This window comes from Schistocerca americana, chromosome 1, assembly GCF_021461395.2.
Source record: "Schistocerca americana isolate TAMUIC-IGC-003095 chromosome 1, iqSchAmer2.1, whole genome shotgun sequence".
In the NCBI taxonomy this organism is placed as follows: Eukaryota; Metazoa; Arthropoda; class Insecta; order Orthoptera; family Acrididae; genus Schistocerca; species Schistocerca americana.
Window position 1 is genome coordinate 1,169,025,240 of NC_060119.1, and position 26,533 is coordinate 1,169,051,772.

Genomic DNA, 26,533 nt, shown 5'->3' on the forward strand with positions numbered 1-26,533 from the left:
TTTTTATTTCTTCTCTCTCGACTTAAACTCCTACTCCAAATATTTCTTTGGTTTCCTTTACCACTTGCTCAGTGTACAGTTTGAATAACATCAGGGATAGCTTATAACCCCCACTCCCTTCAACCAATACTTTCCCTTCGTGTCCCTCCACTCTTATTGTACAAGTTGCAAATGACCTTTCGCTTCCTGTGTTTTACCTCTGCTACCTTCACCATTTCAAAGAGAATATTCCAGTCAATATTGTCAAAAGCTTTCTCTAAGTCTACAAATACTATAAACGCAGGTATGCATTTCCTTAACCTATCTTGTAAGAGAAGTCGTAGGGTCAGTATTGCCTCACGTGTTCCTACATTTCTCCGGAATCCAAACTGATCTTCCCCAAGGTCGGCTTCTACCAGTTTTCCCATTCTTCTGTAAATAATTCGTATTCGCAAAGTTTAGTAATTAACGACGAAATAACTGAAGAGGTCTTACATTTTGAATATTTGTGCAGAGACATGAATTATGATTGTGATAATGATACAGATTAAAAGTTAAATAAAGTTCAAGCAATGTGTGTGACAACAAACACAGCACTCAAGTACAAAACGCTGAAAAATACAAAAAATTAAATGTGGAGATAACACCACTACTGTACGGAACTGAGAGTTGAACAAATAAAAATGACAGCACAATACAAGCAGCAAATATGAAACAGTAGAGGAGACCGAAGGCCTGCACAAGTAGAGATTTAATAAAAAAAATTAGAGATGAAAGATTAACCAGAAAATCCTGAACTACAGTCCGAAAGGAAGGGGGGAGAGAGGTCGACTGCGGAATCGATGGCCATAAGCTGTCTGAACGGAACAAGGCGATACCTAATCCCCGTATGAAAGATGACGTCTTGCCTTCGTTGCTGAGTTTATCTATTCCTTGATGCCTCAAGGTATGTCTTATCAACCTATACCTTTTTTTAATGAAATTGTGCCACAAAGCTGTTTTATTCTCAGTTCAATTCACTGCCTTTTTATTAGCTATCTAATCAGCCCATCTAATCTTCACTCGTCTTCTGTAACACCACAATTCAAATGCTTATATATTATTTTGTGTAGTCTGTATCATTTATTGTGCACATTTCACTTCCCTATAAGGCTTCTTTCTAGGTATACAAGTTCAGAAAATGTGGTCTAACATTTTAATTTACATTTTATTTTAAGAATATCTCGTTTTCAGAAAAGCTTCTCCTGCTATTGCCAGTCTGCATTTTAAGACAACACGCTGAAAATTAATGCCTCCAATTTTTTTATGTAAAAAATCTTAAAGCTTTTTAAATAACAAACGTTATTAATATTCTACATCTTCATTTTTCCTGTCCACATATTTACAGCCTTCTGTCTCTAGAGGACTCCAAATTGCAGCGTGTAACATGAGTTTGTGCAACGCAGTTACGTCGGTGTGTGAGGAACAGCCTTCTGAAATCGAGCTTCGAAATCGAAGAGTTCGTTCACACGTCACGAGGAGCACCCTATCCTTCAGCATAACAATTCCAGGCTACACTCGAACCCTGCGGCTTCTGTAACAATCCGACGGTGGCGTTATCACTTATTTTTGTGCCCAAAAAGCTGCACTTGTCTGTTACTTTTAGCGTCTCCTTTCCAGATCAAATGGTCCCAGCATCACCTGACTTAATTCATCAACACTGCACGAAATATATGTACTATGATAACTGCCAAACCAAAACTAGCACATGAATGAACCTTTCCGACAGTTTCATAAGCAAAAGTGGCTTCTTGATTGGGACCGCTGTCATTAGTAGTGCAATGACAAGCACAGCGGCCTTCCACTCGATTAGTAGGTGAAACATCCTGTGTCACCACATCCGCAACGAGTCTTTGGAGTCGAGATGAGAAGCTAGTAAAAATAAAAATCTCTGAGCTCAATATGAGATATTCGCTAAAGACCCGAGTCTTCTAAGACCGGCAGGACAATGAAGTCTTCCTGCTTGCGTTACGTCAGGGCAGCAGACGGGAAAACAAGACTGCTGTCGTGTTTTTCTCACACGGCACGTCAAGACTGTTGTCGTTTCTACGCCGTGTTTCACATGCAAGCATGCATGTTTTCCAGTAGTCGCTTTTATTTCTTTCTGCGAGAACTTCGGAGAAAAAGTCAGCGTCTCCTCCTGTTACTACTGTAGAAGATACTAATCACCATCATCATCACCATCATTTGGCTTACACGACGACAAAAGCCTCCTCCAGTATTCTCCGTACATTATAGTGTTGTGTCATATTTATCTATAATACGAGAAACAGGACTCCAACCACCTGCGGTCTTTGAAATAAACCAATGGTAAAGGTTGAAAATTTGTGCTGAAGTGGAACTCGAATCCAAATGCTCTGCTTCTATCGAACGGTTGCCTTAAGCCCCGCCTCGGCCATCTGGACACGCTACCCATCCTACCCACATTCTCAGCTTCCCACGCACAGGAAGCGCCCCTCCCATTAGCCCCACTGCTCGAAGCATTCGCCTTTATATATATATATATATATATATATATATATATATATATATATATATATATATATATATATATATGGTCTCTGTTCTGTCGGACATGTTCGATAGAATGGACACCACAGTTCAACGTACTTGGTCCTACATGTTTTGTAATGTCGTTTACGCCCCTTCCAATAACTCGTCTACTTGGTGGTAGTAGTAGTAGTAGTTTTATTCATCTGTGACCACTCTTGCAAGGATCCTGGTCATGCCAAGGTAACACATTTTAAGTATAACAAAATAAGCTTAATTCATACACAGGGTGAACCAGAACTCCACTGACAAACTTTCAGAGTTGATAGTGGGGACCAAAACAAGAAAAGAACTGGAGGTATGAATCAAAAAACACCTTCAGTCACAGCTTTTCGTGTTTTATTAAGTACACGATGCAATTCGGACCCTGTGGGTCCATCATCATTTGTAATTTTTTCTCTTGAATGAGGTGAAATGCACATTTCTTTCACGAAAAGGTTTGATGTTAAGTTGGGAATTTCTTAAGTCAATCGCGGAAAATATGTGCGAAATAGTGGAAAAGATGAACAGTGTAAACTTGCCATATAATCCAAGAAAAGCGCTTTTAAAGTTTTAGCGCCAGCAAACATTCTTTCCTCCATCGTTTTTGTGCATGTCACTTCATTCAAGAGGCACATTTGCACACACATATTTGTAAACACTTCACAGATGTTTTTGTACGTGGTGTGGTCAAAGATTAATTTACACATAGTGCTAAAGACATAATTATAAAACAAATGACATATGCAGGAAATAGATTTAGAATAAGTCTTTAAAATTACTGAAATAACTGTGGCTTGCGAAATCTGTTTTTCCATTTAACATAGATTCTGGGTTTTTGATGTTGTGGAGTTAAGTACGTGTCGATCGGTCCGGCAAGGACACCTCCATGCACGTCTGGTAAACATAGGCTCTAAAATGCTTACGATACCGTAAGAGCTGTGAGCAATTGTTCAACTTCAGTACTGGACCCTCTTTGCTTTCCAAGCTTTCGGATGAGATCGTAGGACCAAAACAAGGAAAAAATGTTTGGTAAATATGGGCTCTAGAATGCGCACGCTATCTTAAAATCTATGAGCATTTCTTCAACTGAAGACAATGTTTCACAGAAGCGAACATGAACAACTGCTCATAGCTCTTAAGGTAAGCACTTAAGAGCTCTTGTTTGCTGGACATTTTTGCTCTGTTTTGGTCCTTAAAAGTACGGAAAGCAAAGAGCTTTCAGCAGAAGAAATGTGTTTCACAGTAGGGAAGGAAGATGAACAAATGTCTATATGCATTTTAGAGACCATGTTTGCTATACATGTTTCCTTGTTATGGCTCATACTGAAACCTTTGAAAGTTGATCGGTGGGATTCTAGTTCACCCTGTCTATAGGTATTTACATACTTACAGGTCTAGTTTAATATTTATGGGATAGGTAGTTGCCCATGGCCTTAAAGTATGATTGCAGAATATGGATGTAGATGAAGATGCAGGTATATAATTTAAGTAAGAACAACGATAACCTAGAGATTCAGATTACGTCCTCGTCTTCAGAGACCACTGTCGGAAGGAAATCATGAAAGCAGGTGCGTAGTGTTAAAACAGCTGTGCCTAGTTAAGTACGTGTCGGTCGTTATGGCAATATACCTCAGTGCACTGCTGGTGTGCCGCTGTTGCTGCCCCATGCGGGCGATTACTTCCAAGGTGACTGTATAACTGCTTTACGATTGCCAGATGTGAAAAATAAGCAGGAAGTTACAGTGGTGCAGTGTTGTAGCTGATTAGCAACAGGCTTAACTGAAGTAATTAATGATCGTCTTTCTCGTTAAGTGGCTAAGCGGAAAATCTTCGCTAGACGCTTGGTCCTACATGTTCTGTAATGTCGCAGGAGCTGCTGTTTAGCTTCAACCTACCTAGAATAAATCCTCTCAGGCGGAAATATTGTGTTTCGTGCACAGCGAACATTCATCGGTTCGTGATGGACACCAGGGCTGAACATTCTGTTCAATCGTTGCTCACGTGTGACGTAACATGGATCTTTCAAAATTTTACAAAATACCGGTAGTGCTTTCTAAAACTTGGGGTACTTCACGTATAAGCAAGCTATCGTCTATAACATGTCGTGCAAATAGAATACAGACGCTCAGAAGAGAAGCACGTATTCTCTTCTAGAGTTTAAATGCAACGTAAGTAGTCATGAAATCAACAGAGAGTATGGATATCAAAAAGTAAACGTACGAAACGTACTGAGACTGTTAAAAAGATTCCGATCCACACGAAAAAGAACGAAACTGACCGAACAAGATCGAGGCGGCGAAACCTGAAGGGAACGCTGAACAATCATTCTTACGGAGTCGTTACTCGGTTCTGCCGTTGCAGTACTCACTGAATATCCCTCGTATAAATAGCATATACTGAAATGTTTCGAACCACTCGTCTTCGAGCCTGTATTCTTTCCCCTGCAAACAGGTTAACTGAGCACAGTGGTCCTCTACATCTACTTCCGTGTGCTACAAACCATTCGCGAACATATGGGGGGAAAAAAGGACTGAAACGTATGCAGGCATTACAGATGTGCTGTGCTGCACAGTTCACTTTCACGTGACGAAAACAAGGACGTGAGCTCGCCAGGCACATCTTTTTCGACAGCTTCTAAACTCCAACCTTCTCTTCACAGTAGTGTAGAAGTGAAGTAAAAATGATTTGGGCTCATAACACAAATATCTATATTTCAAGTTGGCTATATTTGATTGTAAATCGATTTTTGTTTTGTAGGTACTGGGGAGCGGGCGTGGTAATTAAGACGATAAATAATCACTCGCACTCCCGTCACTTACTATGAATACTTTTATTCTCGCAGCTTATACATACCAATGTATCATAGAGCGCGTACTACAGAGAACTGATCTGGCAATGTTACTGTTCTTGCTGCAGTAGGGCAGCGATATTATTTTGGGGGTAGAGCCAGTGGTTCTACGTCCCCACAATTTCAAGTTCCAAACGAAAAATCGTATCGTGCTATTTTCATATCGCATAGCTTCTTGATACTGTATTAGTTTTTACCGGTCTTCAGTATACCGTCTTATTATTTGTGGAGTTTCCGACTGATACTTTTCTGACACCCTCTGTACGGCCTGTTATTCGCCACAGAAGAATATTTACATTTCTCCCGTATTTAGCAAAAGCCGTTTCTCTTGATTTACATTAAGAGTCATTTCCCTATCTTCTTACTGTAGACTCGTGGCTTTTTCGTCCTTCCAAATGTTCCATATTTTATCTTAGAACCCCAACTATCCAGCTTTACTTTTCAATACATACGAACACTTTCTCTTCATGTTGCAAAGAGCTTAAGTCATATTTGGATTCATTCAGTGCAGGTTGAACACTATCAAACGCACTGCTTCCCAGGTGTACACTGTGCAGACCTATGTCTTCTGTTTGCCGGTTAAGATCAGAAAATAGGGTCACAGAGGCCGTTTCACCTTGCTTCTGCTTCCAGTTGGTCTACTTAACCATTGCGCTGTAGAGATGTAGATGATCGTTTTTTTGTACGGTACACAATTGTATAGGTGTGCGTAGCCTGGTACCAAGCTGTCGTTGTGTTTTGCTTTCGCCTTGGTGACTATATCGATTTTCTCCGCGTGTCCTTATTGTGGCGTTTTTGTCGCCCGGGAATATCGATCCCTGAAATATTAGCTTCATTCCAATAGCCTCAGACGGCACGCACCCACAACAACGCTCTTGGTTCAGTTAACGGAAAAGACGTACGGGACACTGTTAACACAGGAATACACCTGCAGATGTAATAGTCTTCAATGTTGAACGGCAACAACAATCCACAATTCAAATAGATATAGTGTTAATAAAGGTAGACCCAAGTTTTGACAGACGATGGGAGTATTCGAGTTTATGAAGCACACGAACGAAACCAAACTGGCAGTTCCCTTGGGATACTGGTACACACATTAATGATTTATGCATGTACCTCGATCAATGAATCCTCAAAGCGTCTTTGCAGCAGAAACGTCGTTGCAAAGGCTGATAGCCCACTTCCGTACAGTAGGGCTCTAACGACATGAACAGTCTCCCTTTCATTTGTTGTTAATTTTGGCTATCGGTACCTGTTTTTGAGGCAGTTCAGAAATTAACTAAGTTAATGATTAGCCCATAGGAAATGGCGACCAGAATGTTCTTGAATCCTGTAGATGTTTATTACAGCCTAGTAAATTTTCGTTTGCCTGGAAGTTTACTAGCTTCTGTTGCCGTCCTGTTCTTAGTCTGCGTTGCCCATCTTTCTTTCAGTATTCCGCATTTTTAAAGTTTTCTCTTACTTACTGGTACGGAAGAAATATTTGATACGGTTTCATAAATGATGGTGATATTATTTCTTACGTAACAAAGTTTATTAAAGAAAGTTGTGATTGAATTGAGGATTTCTTGATAGGTAGGAAGCAAAATGTATGTAATCTTGGATAGAAAGTAAACGGCAGCTGTAGAAGTACTGAGTGACTTCGGGTGTGCGCAGGAAGACAAACGCCATGTGCATTCAGTAACGACACCGGCCTTCAAAACTTCCACTACAAGAAGTGCTACACAAATGCACAGTTACTTGCCACACAAGATAAACGGTATTTCCTCGTTTTCACTGTTTCATAAATTCCAAAGGGCAGTTTTATTAGATCACTGATTCTACTCAGTCGCAGAATTTTTATACCATGTGAAGTACGACAGACTTGAAGCAAAGGTATTGCTACTGCTCCTAAAGCAAGAGCTATTATAATTCATTTCTTGCACCATTGCAATATATTTTTATGGTATATGTAACGCTTGTGTGTGTGTGTGTGTGTGTGTGTGTGTTTGGGGGGGGGGGGGGGGCAAACGACATCCCACAGCCTGTAGAGATTTTCGATGAATAAAGAATAATAAAATGTTGTGACGCTTGATATTAATGGTGTATATTAATAATTTGGCAGATTGATTGACAACACAGATATCTACTATGTACTACCAGAAAAAAGTTGCGCAAATACCCAGTCAAAGTTGTCCAAAGGTTGTCAACTTGCTTTAAATGTTGAACGAATTTTAATGGTGTACTTTAAAAAAAGTCGCAAAATCGTACTATCTCGTGATCATAATACTTGTGAGTCACTACTGGAATCAGTTAACTGATGTGGATATTTGTTTTTATCAATTAATGGGGAATGCAGTGGCCACATGGGCTCAAATGTAGGTAACTTAGGTGTCAAACATTGGTTCATTGGTAGGATATTTGGAAAGGAGATTGCCTACAAAATACTTGTGCTAGCCATCTTAGAATACTGTTCAAGTGTATGAGCCCCATACCAGATAGGACTAATGGGAAATATTGGAAGTATACAAAGAAGAGGAGAATGGGTGGTCACAGGTTGGTTTGACTCACAAAGAGATCATCACAGAAATAGGTTGTAGAATAATAACTCTACCAGTAACAATAGAAGGTGATTTTATTTAACACATGACAGGTCTTCAGGTGGTTTACAGTCATACATGTCTCCATAGTCAGTACTGGAGATCACTGTTTAAATTAAAAACAAGTAATGTCATTCTGATTAAATAGACAGAAATGAAACATTTGGAGGTGACTCAGTGAGAAGTTTGCAAAATATTATAGGACTTACAAAAAAAATTTGCAACACATATCACTTAGCCATTTTCAGGTGTTTCATTTGTGTCTAGTCATCATCACATTATTTGTTTTTTATTTAAACAGTGATCTCCAACAATGAGTTTGGAAACATGTACCTGAATGTAAGCCAACTGAAGGTGGCACAAGCTCAGAACTGCTTGTGTGTTAAATAAAATCACCTTCTGTTGTGACTGGTTGCGGTTTTTATTCTACACCCTGTGAAAGCACAGTCTTGGATTTCAACTGCATCAGTTATGGATAAAAAAACTCAGATGAATACACCACGGCACCATGGGTATCACTCCCATGGAGACCATGTGGACAAGATTTGGCTAATTACAGTGTGTGCATGTGCATTTAAAACATTCATTCTTCTTACCCTCCATATGTGAATAGAACTGAAAGAAATCCTAATATCAAACAATGGAAACTCCATGTAGGAATATCAACAACCCAGGAAAAGACAGATTGCTACTTACTGTAAAGAAAACGCGTTAAGTTGCAGACAGGCTCAATTAAAAGACACTTACACAAAGCTTTTGGCCACTGCATTCTGGCCTGAGCTGCCGAAGTTGGCGATCATGTGTGTGTGAGGTGTGCTTGCTTGCATGTATGAATGGTGTGTGTTTTTTTCCTTGTGCAGATGAAGGCTGTGGCCAAAGGCTTTGAGTAAGTTTCTTTCAATTGTACCTGTCTGCAACTTAACATGTCTTCTTTATGGTAAGTAGCAGTCCATTGTGTCTTACATTGTAGAAATCCTAATATGTGGTACTATGGGAACCAACTTTTGTGAAACACTTCACAGTATTTCACAGAATATGAATGTAGATTTAGATGTATTCTATATGTGAATGGAGCTGAAAGAAATCCTGATACATGGTACAATGGAAAGTATCATTGTGAAACACATCACAGTAGTTGCAGACAGGCACAAGTAAAAGATGTTCACATCTAGCTTTGTGCCCCAGCCCACATCACTAAAACACACACACACACACACACACACACACACACACACAAAAGCAAGCACACCTCACACATGACAAAGGCTCTGGCCGAAAGCTATATGTGAGTGTCTTTTAATTATGCCTGTCTACAACTTGATGTGTCTTCTTTACGGTAAGCAGCAATTTGTCTTTTCCTACATTGTTGATATTCCTACCCAAGTTTCCATTGTTTGATTACAGAGTATGAATGTAGATTTAGATGTAAGTAAAACTGTATCTTATTAGCCTCTGTTTCTATAATTTATTCGAATAGTTGGCTGTAAATTCTGATTAACATCAATTCTCACATTAAACAGGCTTTAACTCTCCCAGTACAAGGACAATGACTTGGTTTTACGAAGGTATTTTCTTCATTTAAGGTGCTCCATTTTGTAAAGATTTCATACATATATAAACAAGAGCTAATGCTTTCAGACTTTTTAAAAGCGGTCTGCAGAAACCTCTGCATTTAGGTTGCTTTATCCCTCTGGTTCCAGTGTTTTTGTAACCATTGGAACACACATGCCAGTCTAAGACAATCGTAACTGCCTACATCATGTGTATAATGTTTCCCAATCTAAAGTGTTTTTTACTGGTTCTCTTTGTTCCTTAATATCAGGCCCACATGTGTGACTCTTCCGTTTATGACAGTATTATGAAAAGGATAGTGTTGCATTACACCACAGCACAAGTGCACGTTAACAGTCTTAATGTGTATTCTTCCTAAAGGCTACTGTGTAAATCACTTGTTATTTAATGGCAGTGGCTGCCTCATTGTGCAGGGCAATTTTCTCAGTCACATAGTGACTTAACAAACTATAGTTATGTTAAGGGGGTTTAGTCTGTCACAAGTTTGAAGGTGTACTAATGAAAAATCGTTTGTGGAATATAAGTAATTTAAGGAGTACCATTACAATTCGGAGACTAAATAAAATACCTAGTCATCAACAGGCACATAAACAATCCTGAGATTGTGGGTGGCTATCATGCAAATCCTTCTTCAGAGCTGTTAACACAGGTGGTGTGTACGAAAGTATGCCAATAATCTTGTAGATAGAGCCAATGTCCAGAAATGGCACCAGGTGAACAAATGTTCTGGACACTGGGAGACTGTGGTGATCCTCTATTATCACAGGCACAATGAAAGAAAATGTAGATCAAATAGCTAAAAAGACACTCATATATATCTCCAAAAATGAAAAATACCTTGCTGGTAGACACTTAAAAAATGATGAAGACTTCCCCCATATTGTTGCGACCTGGTAAAGCGGAGAGAAATCCACACTGCAAGAGGAGGGAACATTATACTGGTTTTGAGACAGGAGAGCTGATTTAATGTTCTCACTGATGTGGAGAAGCAGACGAAAATGTGTGGTAAAATGTGTGTATTTTGATTACAGGGGATTATTAATAAATAGCTTTTTATGAGAAAGTAGAGTTACTTCTCAAAGGACTTTATACAAAAGGTTATGTTATGAATAATGTAATAAACATATACAGATGTCTTTAACTTAGTGACCAGAGTAACAGAATTTAATAGTATACAAAATAAAGGAAAAGCAACCACTCTCTTACCGCTGACTTTTTTGCACATAGAAACATGTAACAGAAAACCATATTCTCACTAACTTTTGGGCTCTTGCTCTTTTTCTATCAAAAGTGCACACACCACAGCCACACAGACACCCAAGAGCCTGAAAGCTAGTGTGAATACTATTTTCTGTTTTGTATTTCTGTGCCAGATATCACTCGGCTATAGGTCATTGGCCACCTATCCTTTGTTTTACACATTATTCCATCCAGGTATTTCCATTGTTGTTATAAAATTTAATTGTAGTTAGAATTCATAAAAAAGGAGTCATGTAATTTTCTTCTGATAACTAATGTTGCTTTGTCTGATACACACACTAAAATACAATTTTTTGTTTTCTTCCACAGGCATCCACTCGTCACTATGTGAGGTCCAGCGACAGTATCACAGTGAGGAAGAATTTGATAATGGCGAAGGGCATTGGGCTGTTCCTGACAGTGTAGCTTTGGAGGCTGCAGACATGTTGAATACCAGTAACAGACAACCAGGAGATTTTGTTAATGCAACTGAACTTGTTGAAAGTCCCCATGTAGTTGACCTTGGTGGAAAAACACATGAAGAAAGTGGAAATACGACGACCTCACCAATGGAAGAGACATGTAAAGTACCAATAGACTGGCTAAAAGGCTTTCAAGAAATAATTAAGGATTACAGATTCTCGGACGACTGGTTAAAGAATCCAAGGGGTGTGCCTCTGATAGACTGCAGTGCTTTAGTGATCAACACAGAAACAAAGCTTCAATGCCCTCTGCCATCAGTCAATAAAACAAATGAAACAAATGTCTCAAGTTTTACCATCAGTCTAACAGATGTGGACATAAACTTTTCAGATGATGTAAATTTCCCTCTTTGTCCACTATTAGAGAAACTTCTCAATCCAACATTCAATTGCTCTGATAGGATAGAGGGAAATCTGAGAATCACAGTGTGCCATATTCCAAAGCAATGGCTAAAAGACCAAACTATTATAACAAAACTCAACTGCACAAACAATGGAAATACAACAACTGGAACAGAAACATGTATAATTTCCAAGGAAATTGTCCAGAAAAATATGACCCATATGATGGACTGTGAATCCTCAGATGACAATGGGATAGAGTGTTTAGTCCCCAAAGGATGGCTGAAATATAATGTATTTTCCATTTTGTCTTGCACTGAGCATGAAAATGATACTTTAAGGAATTGCCTATTTCCAAACAATTTAATAACTACTGATACCCCAACAGAAAACTGTGCAACTACAAAAGATGGCAATTCAACAGACTGTCCTATTTACACTGGTATAAACTGTACAAAAAATAGTAATACCACAAAATTACAGTGTTGGACGCCACATGAATGGCTGGCAGAAGTGGACAATGCAGCAAAATTAAATTGCACAAATGCTAACAACAACAGTACACAGAAAGTTTGTAGTATTCCAAAAGAATGGCTACGAGGTCAACTGGAAAATTCCAGTGAAAATACCACTGGAAATAACACTAATGAAACAATATGTTACATTCCTAAGCAGCTGTTAAATGACAAGAGTAACATGACTCAGCCAAACTGTTCATCAGATAATCTTACAATGACTTGCCAGATTCCAAATGAAGCCTTCAACATCACAACAATGTGCCCACTGTTTGAAGAAATTAAAGAAACATCAGATGCACTACGTTGTGTGATACAGTATGAAGGAAATTTCACCACTTTTATTTGTACCGAATCAGAAGATCAAGCATTACAGAATGAGACAGAAAGCTGTAACACATCAACAGAAGTACTAAACATCAGTTCTACAGATGCTGAGACAGGAACAGAGGACAGTTCTACCACAGAGGATACAAAAAACAACTCCAGCCAAACAACAGAACAATATCATGCAAATGTGGACAATTCTTCTGAAATATCTACGGTAGCAGTGCCATACCTCGTAGACACAACTACAGAAAGTCATTCTAATTCCAACAACGTATCAGTAAAGCTTAACACCGTAAAAGATGAAGATGCATCAAGTGGAGGTGTGAACTATGAAGAAACTGAGCATAATCAAGGCAGTGAACTAGAAATAGCTCAGTCAAGCAGTGAACCAAATACTAAAATTTCTCCAGCTGCACCTGGGCAGGCAGAGTCAAAGTCAGATTCAGTACACGAGAACGAGGTTGTACAGTATGAGGCAGCTGCTGCATTGTCACAGCTACACACTGCACACACACATGCTACAGTAAATGAACAAACAGTTACATTTTTACGCCCCACAGAATCTGCAGCCATACTTGTTGGGGTATTCATCGCATTTGCTGTGCTAGGGTATGCTGGACTGCTGATATGGAGAAGAATGCTTGAGTGAGTATAATTGTTTACACTGCTATCACTACATCTCACTTAATCAGCATATAATATGTTCTCACAGACAGGAAATGTATACTCAAAGGTCATTGCAAAACTGCACTATTAACTTCCAATGATTTAGTTACAGCAATGGTAAATGCTTCCAGTTTTTTTGTATTTGTGAATGTATTTCTGCAAATCAATACTTAGATGTTACTGAAGATAATTTGCTAAGTTTTAAACCTTTCTTAGTAATTTGACAAGCAGCACACTCCAAGCTTATGACATTTAACAATTTATACTATGAGGATAAGAATGCTATCACACCTAAGGATACTGAAAATTTGTAAATATTTTTAACTTTTACAGTGTACTGATGCTCGAAGTCAGACCTCATACTTTAAATTCTACTGACTATGAATCCAGAGGCTGATTGTGAACACATTTTAATTCAACAATTTCTTGTTAAATTCAATTTTACAGTTTTTGTGGATCATTTCTGCAACATTAGGTAGTCTAATGAAGTCATTACAAGCCGCTGTTATATATTTCACACCGTCAAATGTTTGTAATGTAGTTTGTTTACCATGTTAATTCACCACAATATTAAATCATCTTAACACGCTACACTTCTCTACATCTACACCTACATTTACAACTCAGTGTAATATGTGTTGGAACTGTTTAAGAGAAAGGTTGAAAGATTAACTGGTTTTATACCATACATTAGTTATGTTGTGTCTGCAACACAAACAGGACTCAAAATATGGAGTGAATGTTCCAAACAATGAACTGTTGTAGAGTAGCCTTCATAATGTTTTTGGTAATTGTGTAAGTGGCAGCTGTTAAAACAGGCATAACAGGAATGATTGAGACATACAGAAATAGGAGGTACTTGCAATTGTGCAAAGAAGCTGCAAAAAGGGAATATTGCCGTATTTATCCATTGCAGATATCAACACTGCATCTACCCTCTCCAGGACAGAGTGCATTCCAATCAACATCGTAGAATTCCACCTCAACTGGGTATCAATAGTGACTTAAAATAATAACAATTACAGCCATCATATGCATGTAATCCAAATAGGTGAAAATTGCGATATTGCTACTATCCTTTAATTTTTGTCCACAAAGAAATTGTTATTGCAGATACACCTGCAGAATCCATATCAACAAGTACTGAAAATAGCAGGATCTGTGCTGAGCTCCAGCTGTGATTTAACTAAAAAGGAAGTAAGAATATGGTATAATGTATCAGGATCTTGATACAGTCAGGGTAGTAAACAGGACCTGTTCTTTTCAAAGAAACCATCCCAGCATTTACCAAAAGTGGTACGGAGATCCCGCGAGAAACCTACATGTCAACTGGTCAGATAGGGATTTGGAACATGCTCTTCATGAATGCCAGACAAGTGCTTTGAACTCCTTGGTTAAAGCTAGTTCATCTACATCTAAATACACACTCTGCAAGCCACCCTACAGTGCATCATATACCACTGTGACTCATTCCCCTTCCTGTTTCACTCACAAATGGTGCAAGCGAGAAACAGTTGTCTATATGCCACCATACAAGCCCTAATTTGTCTTACATCTACGTCAACATCTATACTCTGCAAATCACTGTGAAGCGCATGGTAGGGAGTGTATCTCATTGTACCTGTTATTAGGGTTTCTATCCATTCCATTCACGTATGGCGTATGGGAAGAATAGTTGTTTGAATGCCTCCGTGCATGCAGTAATTATTCTAATCTTATCTCAACAATCCCTATGTGAAAGATATATAGGGGTTGTTGTATATTCCTTGAGTCGTCATTTAAAACCCATTCCTGAAACTTTGTTAACAGACTTTCTCACGATAGTTTACATCTATCTTCAAGGGTCTTCCAGTTCTTTTCCTTCAGTATCTGACACTCTGCCATGAATGAAACAAATCTGCAACCATTTATGCTGCCCTTCTCTGTATAGCTTCAATATCCCCTGTTAGTCCTACGCGTTACAGGCCTCACACACTTGAGCAATATTCTAGAACCAGTCAGTTGTAAGCAATTTCCTTTGTAGACTGATTGCACTTCCCCACTATTCTACCAATAATCTGAAGTCTACCACCTGCTTTACCCACTGAGCCTATGCAAACACTCCATTTCATATCCCTACAAAGTGTTACGTCCAGGTATTTGTATGAGTTGGCTGATCCCAACAGTGACTCATTGATATTATAGTCATAAAATACTATGCTTTTTTTGTTGTGTGAAGTGCACAGTTTTAATTTCTGAACATTTAAAGCAAGTTACCCATCTTCACACCACTTTGAAATCATCAGATCTGACTGAATATTGTCGGCCGTTTTGGCCGAGCAGTTCTAGGCGCTCCAGTCCAGAACCACGCTGCTGCTATGGTCGCAGTTGAATCCTGCATCGGGCATGGATGTGTGTGATGTCCTTAGGTTACTTAGGTTTAAGTAGTTCTAAGTCAAGGGAATGATGACCTCAGATGTTAAGTCCCATAGTGCTCAGGGCCATTTTGACTGAATGTTTATGTGGCTTCTTTCAGATTAACTTTATAGATAACTGCATTATCTGCAAAGCATCTGAGGTTATATTAATATTGCCCATAAGGTCATTAACATACAACAGGAACAGCAAAGGTCCCAATACACTTCCCTAGAGTAAACCTGTCAATGACTCTCCATCCAAGATAACATGCTACATACTCCTTACCAAAAATGTCCTCAGTTCAGTCACGAATTTCACTTGGTACCCCATACGATCATACTTTTGACAATAAGTGTAGGTGTGGTAGTGAGTCAAATGCTTTTCAGAAATCAAAAAAAGAATGCATGTACCTGACTGCCTTGATCCAAAGCTTTCAGTATGTCATGTGAGAAAAGTGTAAGTTGGGTTTCACATGTTCATTGTTTTCCGAATCCATGCTGGTTGGCATTGAGGAGGTAATTCTGTTCTTGGACGCTAGTTTTGTGGACACTTCTACTACCCTTTTTGTAGACGGGCATGAACTATGCTTTTTTCCAAGAACTGGGCATGGTTTTTTGTTCAAGGGTCTACTACAGACTATAGTTAAAAAAGGGGTTAACTCAGTCACACAGTCAGTATACAATCTGACAGGGAATCTATCTGGCCCCGAAGCTCTTTTCAGTTTTAAGGATTTCAGCTGCTTCTCAAAATAACTGCCACTAATACTTATTTCATTCATATTTTCAGAGTATGAGGATTAAATTGGAGCAATTCTCCTGGGTTTCCCCTTGTAAAGGAATATTTCAAAATGGAGCTACGCATGTCAGCTTTTGCTTTGCTAACCACAATTTCAGTTCCTGTCTCATTCACTAGGGCCTGGACGCTATCTTTGGTGCCACTAACAGTCCTTACATACCACCACAATTTCTTTGGGTTTTGTGAAAGCTTATTTGACAATATTACAGTTGGCGGCAGTAAAATCATTTTGTAGTCAGCCACAAATGCTGGTTCTCTAAATATTCTCAGTAGTGTTTTTTCATGAAGCATCTGCTAGAAGTCATTGTAACATATCCACTGGAAACTTCATGTTCTAGGAACTCTGAAGTAATCTCTGTTATATGTATTTTGCCCTTCATAGATGTAGGAACAAAAGGAAATTTTACAACAAAATAAATACTGAGACTGAACACTATATTTCAGAGGAAAGATGTCTTATGAGCTGACATACAAAGAATGAAATATAAAAATGCAGTATTAAGATTCAAACTTAGCTTTAATAAGAATTTGGTTGCTCAAGAGAGTAATACATTCATAACAGATTATTATATTTGTATGCCAAACTCTGGTGCCACTCATGGGATATCAAACACAAGCCCAATAGGATTAAGGTAGAAAACTCTAATTATTGTGGTCCTTAAGGAACTGGAAACATAGATGTACTCTGCAAGGACAAATATTATTTTGTAGTCAATGATATATTTACACACTGGAGCAGTCATTATCTTGTTTCAGAGCACACAGATCTCTTTTATCGGAGATGGCACCCAAACAGATCAGAGTTGCAGCTTCATTCAGTGATATCTCATTTGACATACCTGATTTTCCCAGATTAGTATACATCATGGCCGATTGTCTACAGGAAACTGGGAAAACACAGTCAGTTCACAAACGAGACTCCTTACAAATCAGTTGTGAATCTTAGAATATTGCTCAGTTGTGTGAGACTGATAACAGATAGGCCTAACAGGGGATACTGAACGTATACAAAGGTTTGTTGGATTCATGGGAGAATGTTGAAAAACTTGAATTGGTAGACTCTTGAAGATGCAAATTGTGCTGCAAAAGCTGCTTACAAAAATTCAGAAACCATTATTAAGATAAGAGTCTAGAGGTATTCTTCGGAGCCCTATGTATCTCTCCTGTACGGACCATAAATACAAAATTAGACTACTTACAGTGTGCACAGAGGTATTTAAACAGTTATTCTTCCCAAATTCATATGTAACTGGAACAGAAAGAAACACTGCTGTATGCTTCAAAAATATTTGAAAAATATGTGGGTAGAGACAGATAAGCAGAATTGTCACTCCTAATGGCCCAGTTCATATGTGAACAGACCATTGCTAAACACTTTTTTTTTTTTTTTTGTGAGAGCTGCACTTGCTGTTGGTTATCCCAAAACTAATCACATCCATCCTTAGGCTTTGAGCATGTCTATGAACAAGCTTCACTGTTGCCTCCATGAGGCATTTTATATCAACTTGATCTTATTCCACAGCCACCAGACTATTAGAGGGTGGAAATTGTAAAGCTTTGCAGTGTTGATCTACCTCTGAACTGTTTCCAGACTTCCAGAGATACAACAATTTGTCAACCCAATGTGACAAGCTAATTATTTAGGATGCTTACACTGACCATATCACAGTAAAATAATATTAACATATCAGTGGTTCGTAAGTAACTCGTAATACAATTCATAAGCATTCTATCAAAATAGGTTACTCTACAAGAATTATACTTCATAATTTACAGTAGAGTAGCACTGTCACAACTGCTACATCATGGAATTTCAAAACAAGCAGTAAAATCATTATTTTATATTAAAGTCTCCTTTAGTTCATGGCTTTTATACAAAAAATAAGGGAAAGGCAACCACTCACCTAGAGTGAACCGATGTTTAGAGCACAGGAACACCTAATAGGCAACAGCATTCACAATAGCTTTCAAGCTCTTGCTCTTTTTCTAGCAAACACACATACAAACAAACAGACACCCAAATACAAACTCTCATGGCAACAAGAGGGTTTTCTTTCATTTGTGTTTATTTCATTTCTAAATATTCAGAAGTAGTTTATGATGAACAGTGGATTCTAATATAACTCTACCACATTGTTTCTAAACTCTTAGAGCTGCACTTGCCTTTTGCTTTTCTTTGGCTCTTGAGTTCCTTGATCTTCATTTCAATTATTCCAAACTTTTTACAAATGTGTTCTTAATACTGATAAGTACAGAAATTACAAAATTTTAGTACTAAGTATTTGTGCAAAGGACTGCCAATTTCAATGGTTACCAGCTTAAAAAAAAAAAAAAGGTAGCAGAATACTTTTTCGAAAATAAGAATACTCTGTTACTCAATATCTACATTGCCCTCTTTCAATTTCAGGAAACGTTATGGAAACAGACAGCTCCTAATAAATGAAGATGATGATTTCAGCAATGCAAATAATTTTGAGGTAAGTGTTTTCAAGACAAATACGGAATGATAGTTCTCGTAAAATGTGTGCAGACAGTTATGTTAGAAAGGATTTAGAAGGTACATTGGGACTCAGTAGTGTGACAATGGATATCTGGGGCTTGTGTGGGATCCAGTCATCCATTCTGGTGCCCTCTATCCTGGAAATGCTAGGTTGGGACTAGTATGGTACTTCTCCAACTTTGTGGAGAAACATACCTGTATAAGGGCTATTAATGTCATGGGGCAGCCACTCCCAAAGGCATTTTAAAATTACTGCCAGCCCCCCCAGTCCTCCCTCATGGAGGAATGCGTATGCTCCTTTTGTCTGTGTCAGTGTATGTCACTGGTCAAATGTTATGCCATTTTTCAAAGCATTTGCACACTGTGTAAGTGAGGTGGAACATGGGAACCAAGTCCAGTATCTCCCTAGGTGGATGTGGAAAACCACCTAAAAATCATATCCAGGCTGGCTGGCACACTGGCCCCTGTCATTAATTGGTAAGGTGGATATGGTCTGCGGTCAGTGTGTCTCGCCATGTCCCAGAAGTGGCCACTTTTACATGCTCAGCTACCTGCACCAGTCTGTATGGGATAAGGAAAATTAATACTCTGTCAGTAAAAACAAAGTTCTCTGTTCAGTATTTATTAAGTACAGATGTTAAGAGGAGTAGGTAAAGGTATGATAGATAGAAATAACCAAGAGTAAGGAACAGTACGGTATCTGCAATGGGCACTGGAATGTCTTGAAGTGTTGAAAGATGTGGCATAACTTTCGACAATAATTCTGCTTTGCTGTTACAATACTTACCGAAACAAAAGAGAACTCTTTGCCATGGTGGTCAATAGCAGGATTAACCTACTTTTCCACATAAACATTCTGCTTTGAAATTACTCGAAATGGACTTACTAGTATTTTTAGCTTTTTAGTATACTGGTGGTATGAAACTGATTTCTCATTCTTCAAACTTTTGCAGCAGAATTAATCATGTGTTTCTATTAAAAATCTAAGAAAAAAGGTATACTGCACAGTAATCAGTTTACAGCAGTTACCAATTTGTAGACCACATGTCTGGAAGACATGTAGTCTATCCAACAGTGCAAAGAATAAAGTTTTAAAGTGAAACTTCTAAACGAACAGCCTATATTGACACAAAAAAAAGCACTAAGCTCTTAGTTTTAATCAGTTTACTCCTATACGCAAAACCTCTACATAGATACCCACTACAATAGAATAAAAAAGAAACTTTTCATTTAAAAACTATAAGTAACTACTTGAAAAAAAGAGTTATGAAAAATATAAATGCTTTCTGTCAAAAATAAAATTAAGCTTGACATCCCATGTGCCCTCTTGTGAGGTACATGCAAAACACCATTTCAGTTATGAATAGCTGCTTCAATAACTGTCTCTCTCTCTCTAGATGCCAATGTATGAACTGCAAGAGCGTTTTTGGCCACGGGGGGTTGACAGGGGAATCTCAAGGTAAAGTCCAATCTGTTATTAGCTCTTTAGCATCAAAATTTTTGTTAGAAAACATATTGAGCAGTTGTTTATTGAAGCAACTAGATATGAACTGTGATTAATTACTGTTAGAAAATAATTCTAGTTTCATATACTGCAGGTACCAAATTCCAGGTTAACTCCAGGCACTTGTTCTGCTGCTCTCCTGTGGAGAATGAAGCGTAGTAACACATGACAGTTACTTCTCTGAAACAAACTGAGAAATTTCCCTTGTGATCTAGCTTCAAAATTTGTTTGTAGGATTTCTGAACTGAGAAGAGACAATATGAGGAACACTGTCATAACTTATGTAAATTAGAATATTGATGAGTGCAGATCCCACTCCCCATTCCCACATACACATGAATGTGCACACACTTGGCCCCTATTCCTCACCCTGTTCTCTCTGTGTCTTCTTAGCATGTACTGATCTTACCTGGTCCAGATGGACTACAGAAGAGATGATAAGGAAATACGCATGTGCAAGTAGGGGCATGTCTGAGCTCTCACAGGAAAGGAAGGTTATAGTGCAGGTGCCCACACCATAATATGCTTGGCAGATAGCAATGTAAAAGGAAAATGGGGCACTGCAGATTAAGTATTGTAGATGGAAAATGGTTGGGGAGGGGGGAAGAGCTCATAGTGAGTGAAGCAGCCCTCCAAGAAGCAGCACAGGGATATGTGTGATGTGAGAGAAAAAAATAGTTCAATTAAAGAAAAATATGAAGTTAATGAAAGGAGATGTAGCAAAAGAATCGGATGACTGCAAGAGCAGGAACTTGAAAGTGGGCTCAGGTAGGTGGATGCCAGGTAGACTAGGGATTGAGAAAAAGAGAGAAACCAGCATGACCAGATGTTTGGTGAATGACGGAATAATACTTTGGGAGGTGTAGGAATCAGTTGTGATGAAAAATTGTACCCAGTGCCATAGAAGACACAGCTTTTATGGTCCACAGTGGTACTATGAGGTAAGAAGTTGCCTCTTTGTGGGAGTTTAGTTAGCATTAAGAATGTGAGGTGAGATGGCATTTGAAGATGTAGTTGCAAATGAGATGTGCCTATTAATGCTTCAAAAAGGCCTTCAGCACAATGGCAGAAAAACTGCTTACTACTGTACATACAGCATTCCCTCTCTTCCCTACCCCTCCCAACAAATCCAGCTCACAATCAGTTCGCTTGGTCCTCTTATAAATGTAAATGTCGTGTGACGTGCAGCTTTCTATACTAACCACAGCTGAGGTCACCACTCTCCTTCGATGGCACACAAGATCAGTGTGGATGTGCTGTAGGTATATGCTTGGTTGACACATAAACTACCATAATCCACATCTATTTTACATGTTTTCTATTGCTCAGTGCTTTCTGCACACTGAATGTTGTCTTCCCTTACACCATTGTTTACATTGTCTTCACTGGACTATATGACAGGATAAACGGTAGTTCTCAGTAATTTTGTAGGTTCTTTACAGTTGATGAACTGCAAAAAAATTGTGAATTCTTGCATAAATTTTCTATTCAGCACCTGTATTCGTAAAGTTAATAATATGTCAGCACTTTAGAGTAGATAGCTAATCACTCTATGCATTATGATTCATTCTTCAGTCACAACTTTGCTTTTATTATTAATTTTATTTATGCTGTTTATCATAATTGCTGTAGTCATTTTCTTAGGTGAAGATAACATGTGATTTGTTTATCTGCATTTATTGTTTACTGTTTTTGTAGTGGTTTAAGTGGTATTCTTGCCTTCAATTAGCTAAGACATGTGATAACTTTGAAGAGAGGAAAAATATACTTATTGAGCAAAACAAGTTTACTCAGTATATACAAGCTTTTTTCCTCAAATGAACACGAAACTACTAGCTTGAAAAATAAAATAAACTTGTTTTTTATGACCAGCATATTTTCCTCTGTTCAATATAGTTGTGAACTTATACAAGATGAGATTTAATTTCAAGCTTCTGACAACACTAATTACATGTGTTTCATGTTGTTTCAGTTGTGACAACACACAGAAGTCACTTAACAAGAAATAAACCTGTTGATGATGTGATCCTGCATGCAGGTTCTTCAATGTCCCAGCATATCTGTGATACTTACGTGTGAATGTGTGTATTCTGTGATGAACTGAAATATAGTACTATTTAAGTTAGTCATGTACATATTAAATTACAAATAAAAGTTGCAAAACCCTTTGGCTTTTTCCATGTTTAACATAAAGTGTGTATGTACAATTTTCATACAAAATTGTCTTTTATTAAATATTACAATTTCAAGATTTCTGTTACAATAGTGTGACTTTTATAAAGTCTAAAATTATAGCAAATGCTGATACAAATAGTTTCAATGCCTCAAATAAATGCAAAGTTTTCCCTTTAAACAATGATGTAAATAGTAAATATTCATTTGGAATGTAAAACATATGTTATACATTGATCATCATAATACCATTCTTTTTTCAAAGTTGCACACATACAATACAGAAAATGAATGGCTATGACATTTAGTAAGGCACTTGACAAAAACATCCATACTTGAGGAAATTCCTTTTAGCACCTTGATTTCAAACTAGAAAAAACAGTTGAAACATTGTATTTAGAGAAATACAGTGCGGAATAACAAAAGAAGGAATATGAACACGAAGAATAACAATTTCCTTTGTTAACAATATGGAAAAGGAAAGGATAGGGAGAAAGGAAACAGAGGTTTAATAGAAAGGAGAAAATTATTCAGAACCCAGTGTTATGAGATCTATCAATGTGAAATTATTTTTGTCTTAGACACAATTTCTGTAACTACACCCTATTTGCCGAGTGCTGTCTGCCTCTGTTTCTTTATATTTTCTTTTGTCTGCTTTTCTCCTCTTTCCTCATCTCTCATATACAATTTGTACTCTTTGTGCCTGTGGTTTTCACACTCACTCTCTTTCCTATCTCATCAGCCTAATGAACTGCCAACTGTCTTCTCTTATTTTTATTTTTTTATTATTTTCTCAGAACTAAACATATTCTATTGTTATCTAGAGTCAAACTTTCGTCCCCTTTTAAGAGTCATTTGCTCTTAACTTTAAATTTTTTAAACTTTCTCTCTTCTAGTTACACATTACCATCTCTTGTAGCTCTGTGCTCCCCTTATCATATCTCCCTGTGAACAAATACTTGGAAGTCTCAATTTCTGGTTATACTTTTCTGCTGTTGCATTTCTCAATAACTCTAAACGTGTAACTTTTTACCTGTATTTACTAATGTGTTTCATCCAGACTTATTGATATGGATGTTTTCAAATCTCAAGACTCATCCAACTGTGAAACTGGAAGCCCACAGATCACCATTCACCAGAATTGAAAATAAGAGACAATAAAAGTGTCAACATATAAGAAAGTAGCTATCTACATGAAGTTCACCTCCAATACTTTTTGTGCCTACTCATCAACTTCTCTCACATGACACATTACATGTCAAACTGAAGTTCTCTCCACACCATCTCCCAACCTAACTGAATTGGTCAACCAGCTCTCATGTCACAGGAATCCAACGGTATATTAACTCCATAGGCCAAAGCATAATAAAGCAAGGATGCATTAAAACTAGCCTCCAAACTGAGAACTGCTTTGTTTTATAGTATGATCCATGCAAGCATATAAATGTGTTAATAACAGAAGTATATTGCACTGTCTGTGTTCCATAACTGAAATTGGCTACTTTTTACAACAATACCACTGTGTGTGCAGCACTATGATGCATGTTTCTTAATCTACTGAAGCATGCAATATATAGTTATTAAAAACAAGTTAACGATATAGAGGGGAACTTGAAATTGTTCATAATAGATGATGACATAAATTCTGGTTTCACAGCATAAACATAGTTATGAGGGTACAAAAGTGTTCTTAATTGTGTCTATATTGTAGAACTATTTCTGCAAGACATTCTAGTTTGTCCAAAGAAAAATATAAAGAAAACTAATAATAAGAATCCCTGCAGCCTAATCCATTTGTATCCTACACCAATGAACCGGTACCAGTAATTCATACTTTGCGCTTGATGACTAAAGGTCCCACGTTGTCTCCTGTTTCTCTGTTGTAGTACTTGTGCACTCCATCACAGTATGGCCACTAAAAGACAAAAATGTGTTTCAGAACTTCTAACAATTGAAGCAAAAGAACAATACAGCTTATAAATCTTATCAGGTGAATTTGTATTCTAATTACCAAGGAGGGGATATAAAAATATGAATAATTGCAATCTGCATTAAAAAGGGACATAAATGATGTGTGAGACAATAGTTCCTGCAGTAATACCAGCTTATGGCAAAGTTTTGTACAACAAATACTTCTTATGTACTTTATGTTAGGACAGTGCAGTTTTTAAATCAAGCACTCAGTAATTTTACATATTGTGATTATTTACTTTAATGAGAGGTAGTTTAAGTAATGAAACATTGTAGGGCATTCAAAATCACACACAAATTCAGCTAGAAAATGAATTCCCCTTAAAACAGACGGGAATATTATTAATATCACTTCATACAGTGTTTCTTAGTTATGCACCCTTATGATACATTTTTCATAAAGGAAATTATGATGGTTGTATTATAGACACCGAAAACTGAAACTGTATTTTAACTAATTCAAGCCACCAAGTATTGCACTATCTGCTGACTGGTCAATGGAGTCTGCTACATTTTCCTATAGACTAGTACACACCAAAGCATAAAAAATAAGCTTTCTTAATGATTATGCTATCTCTGGCATGCTAATTGAAAAGAAATGTTTAAGAGAATTCTTAATTATATGGGATAAAAACATTAACAACTGAATTTACTGTCACAATAAATATAATGATTACTTGCTATTTACTTCAATACAATTTTCAAAAGAATATTTTTAAGCAGAGAGAGAGAGACAGAGAGCGCTACATGTTCTGCTGGTTATTTTGCCTCGGCACCGCAGCCCAACTGGGCTGTATTAGATCTCACTCAGCAATGATTTCTGTCTTATTTATGTGGCTGTCATTTACTTAACATCTCAACTACTTGCAGTTCATTTCAATCCTTCCATTGTTCATAGAAGAAATTTGATTTCACTTCACATATGACAAAAAAAGAGATACAAGTTTTCTGCTATAGCATCAGGTGATGAGTAATAAGCAACTGATTATCTTTACAATACATAAAGCTCAGTAGACATCACACTAAAAACTGTTTCTCTCTCTGACTGCTCCTACGGGACATTGTATCATCCACAGACAAATCATCAAGCATGACAATATTACATTTATGATAAAAGTTCTTTTTACAAGTGTCATGAAGGAGAAGGCCCTTCTGTTCCACAATCTCATCAATCAAAATAAGCAATTTAAACATATGTTGTACAGTATGAAACTCCACAATGAAAATGCCACATTTCTTGTCACACGCCCAGACAACAAAGATATGGCCTCATAAAGGAGAGAATAGCTTAAAGGCAACTTTGATGTCTTTATGTCCCATGATCTAGCTCCCACAACTCCTTTACATGGGCAGTGTGCAAAACATTCACAAGAAAGACCTACTGTCTGGAAATGAATCATACACAATATGAAAGCCGGACATGGCCAAATGCTATACTAGAAACTTTGGTCTAATAACAAAATATTCTGCCATTTGAACATTTACATCTGCAAAGAAAATCCAGTGCTCATTGCTTAATACCCCTACCTCCACTGTGTGGATAGACATACCGTGTAATTTCATGACTACTTGCTTGCTGGGTACAAGTTAAAACACAAAGTGATGTGAAATATCAGAAATGGTAAGTACATAGAGCAGTCTTCAAGACCTGTTTGCTCGTATTCTTGTCAAATTGTGTTTTGGTAACTATGGGAAATAAAGCACTAAAAACAAATATCACTGATCAGTATTACTGAATAATGGAGCAGTATTGGTGTTCTCGGCACCGTCTTGTGGGTCTTGGAATATCGAATTCCCTAATGTTTTTAGAAATGCAATGTCCCAAGTGTCTAGCTCAAACTACCACTCCGGGCTCAAAGTCTATTAATTCCTGTCATGCAGCCATAACCACATCATGAACCTTTTCATATGAATCACTTGAGTACAAGTGATAGCTACGCCAATCCACCGCTCTTTTATACATGCGTATGCGATACTGCTGCCATCTGTATATGTGCATATCCCATGACTTTCGTCACCTCAGTGTACTACGACTACTTACACACAAGTATATGGGAAACTAATTACG

The 26,533-nt window shown here is 37.7% G+C and overlaps 2 protein-coding genes across 3 annotated transcripts in view; one reads left to right on the forward strand and one right to left on the reverse strand.

Annotated features, from left to right (window-relative positions):
• LOC124619630 overlaps window positions 1-22,488 on the forward strand; it is a 180,105-nt gene extending 157,617 nt beyond the window's left edge. The window contains exons 2-5 of one of the 2 annotated variants that reach the window (XM_047146145.1): window positions 11,122-13,105; window positions 18,726-18,795; window positions 20,216-20,277; window positions 22,295-22,488. In XM_047146145.1, the coding sequence (XP_047002101.1) occupies window positions 11,122-13,105; window positions 18,726-18,795; window positions 20,216-20,277; window positions 22,295-22,331 (2,153 nt within the window). In that variant the 3' untranslated portion in view covers window positions 22,332-22,488. The remainder of the gene's footprint in view (window positions 1-11,121; window positions 13,106-18,725; window positions 18,796-20,215; window positions 20,278-22,294) is intronic. The other variant, XM_047146153.1, reaches the window with a different exon arrangement.
• The window catches only part of LOC124619643 (CDGSH iron-sulfur domain-containing protein 2 homolog), a 118,425-nt gene continuing 114,069 nt past the window's right edge, over window positions 22,178-26,533 (reverse strand). The window contains exon 4 of the mRNA XM_047146176.1: window positions 22,178-24,409. Coding sequence (XP_047002132.1) covers window positions 24,323-24,409 — 87 coding nt within the window. The 3' untranslated portion in view covers window positions 22,178-24,322. The remainder of the gene's footprint in view (window positions 24,410-26,533) is intronic.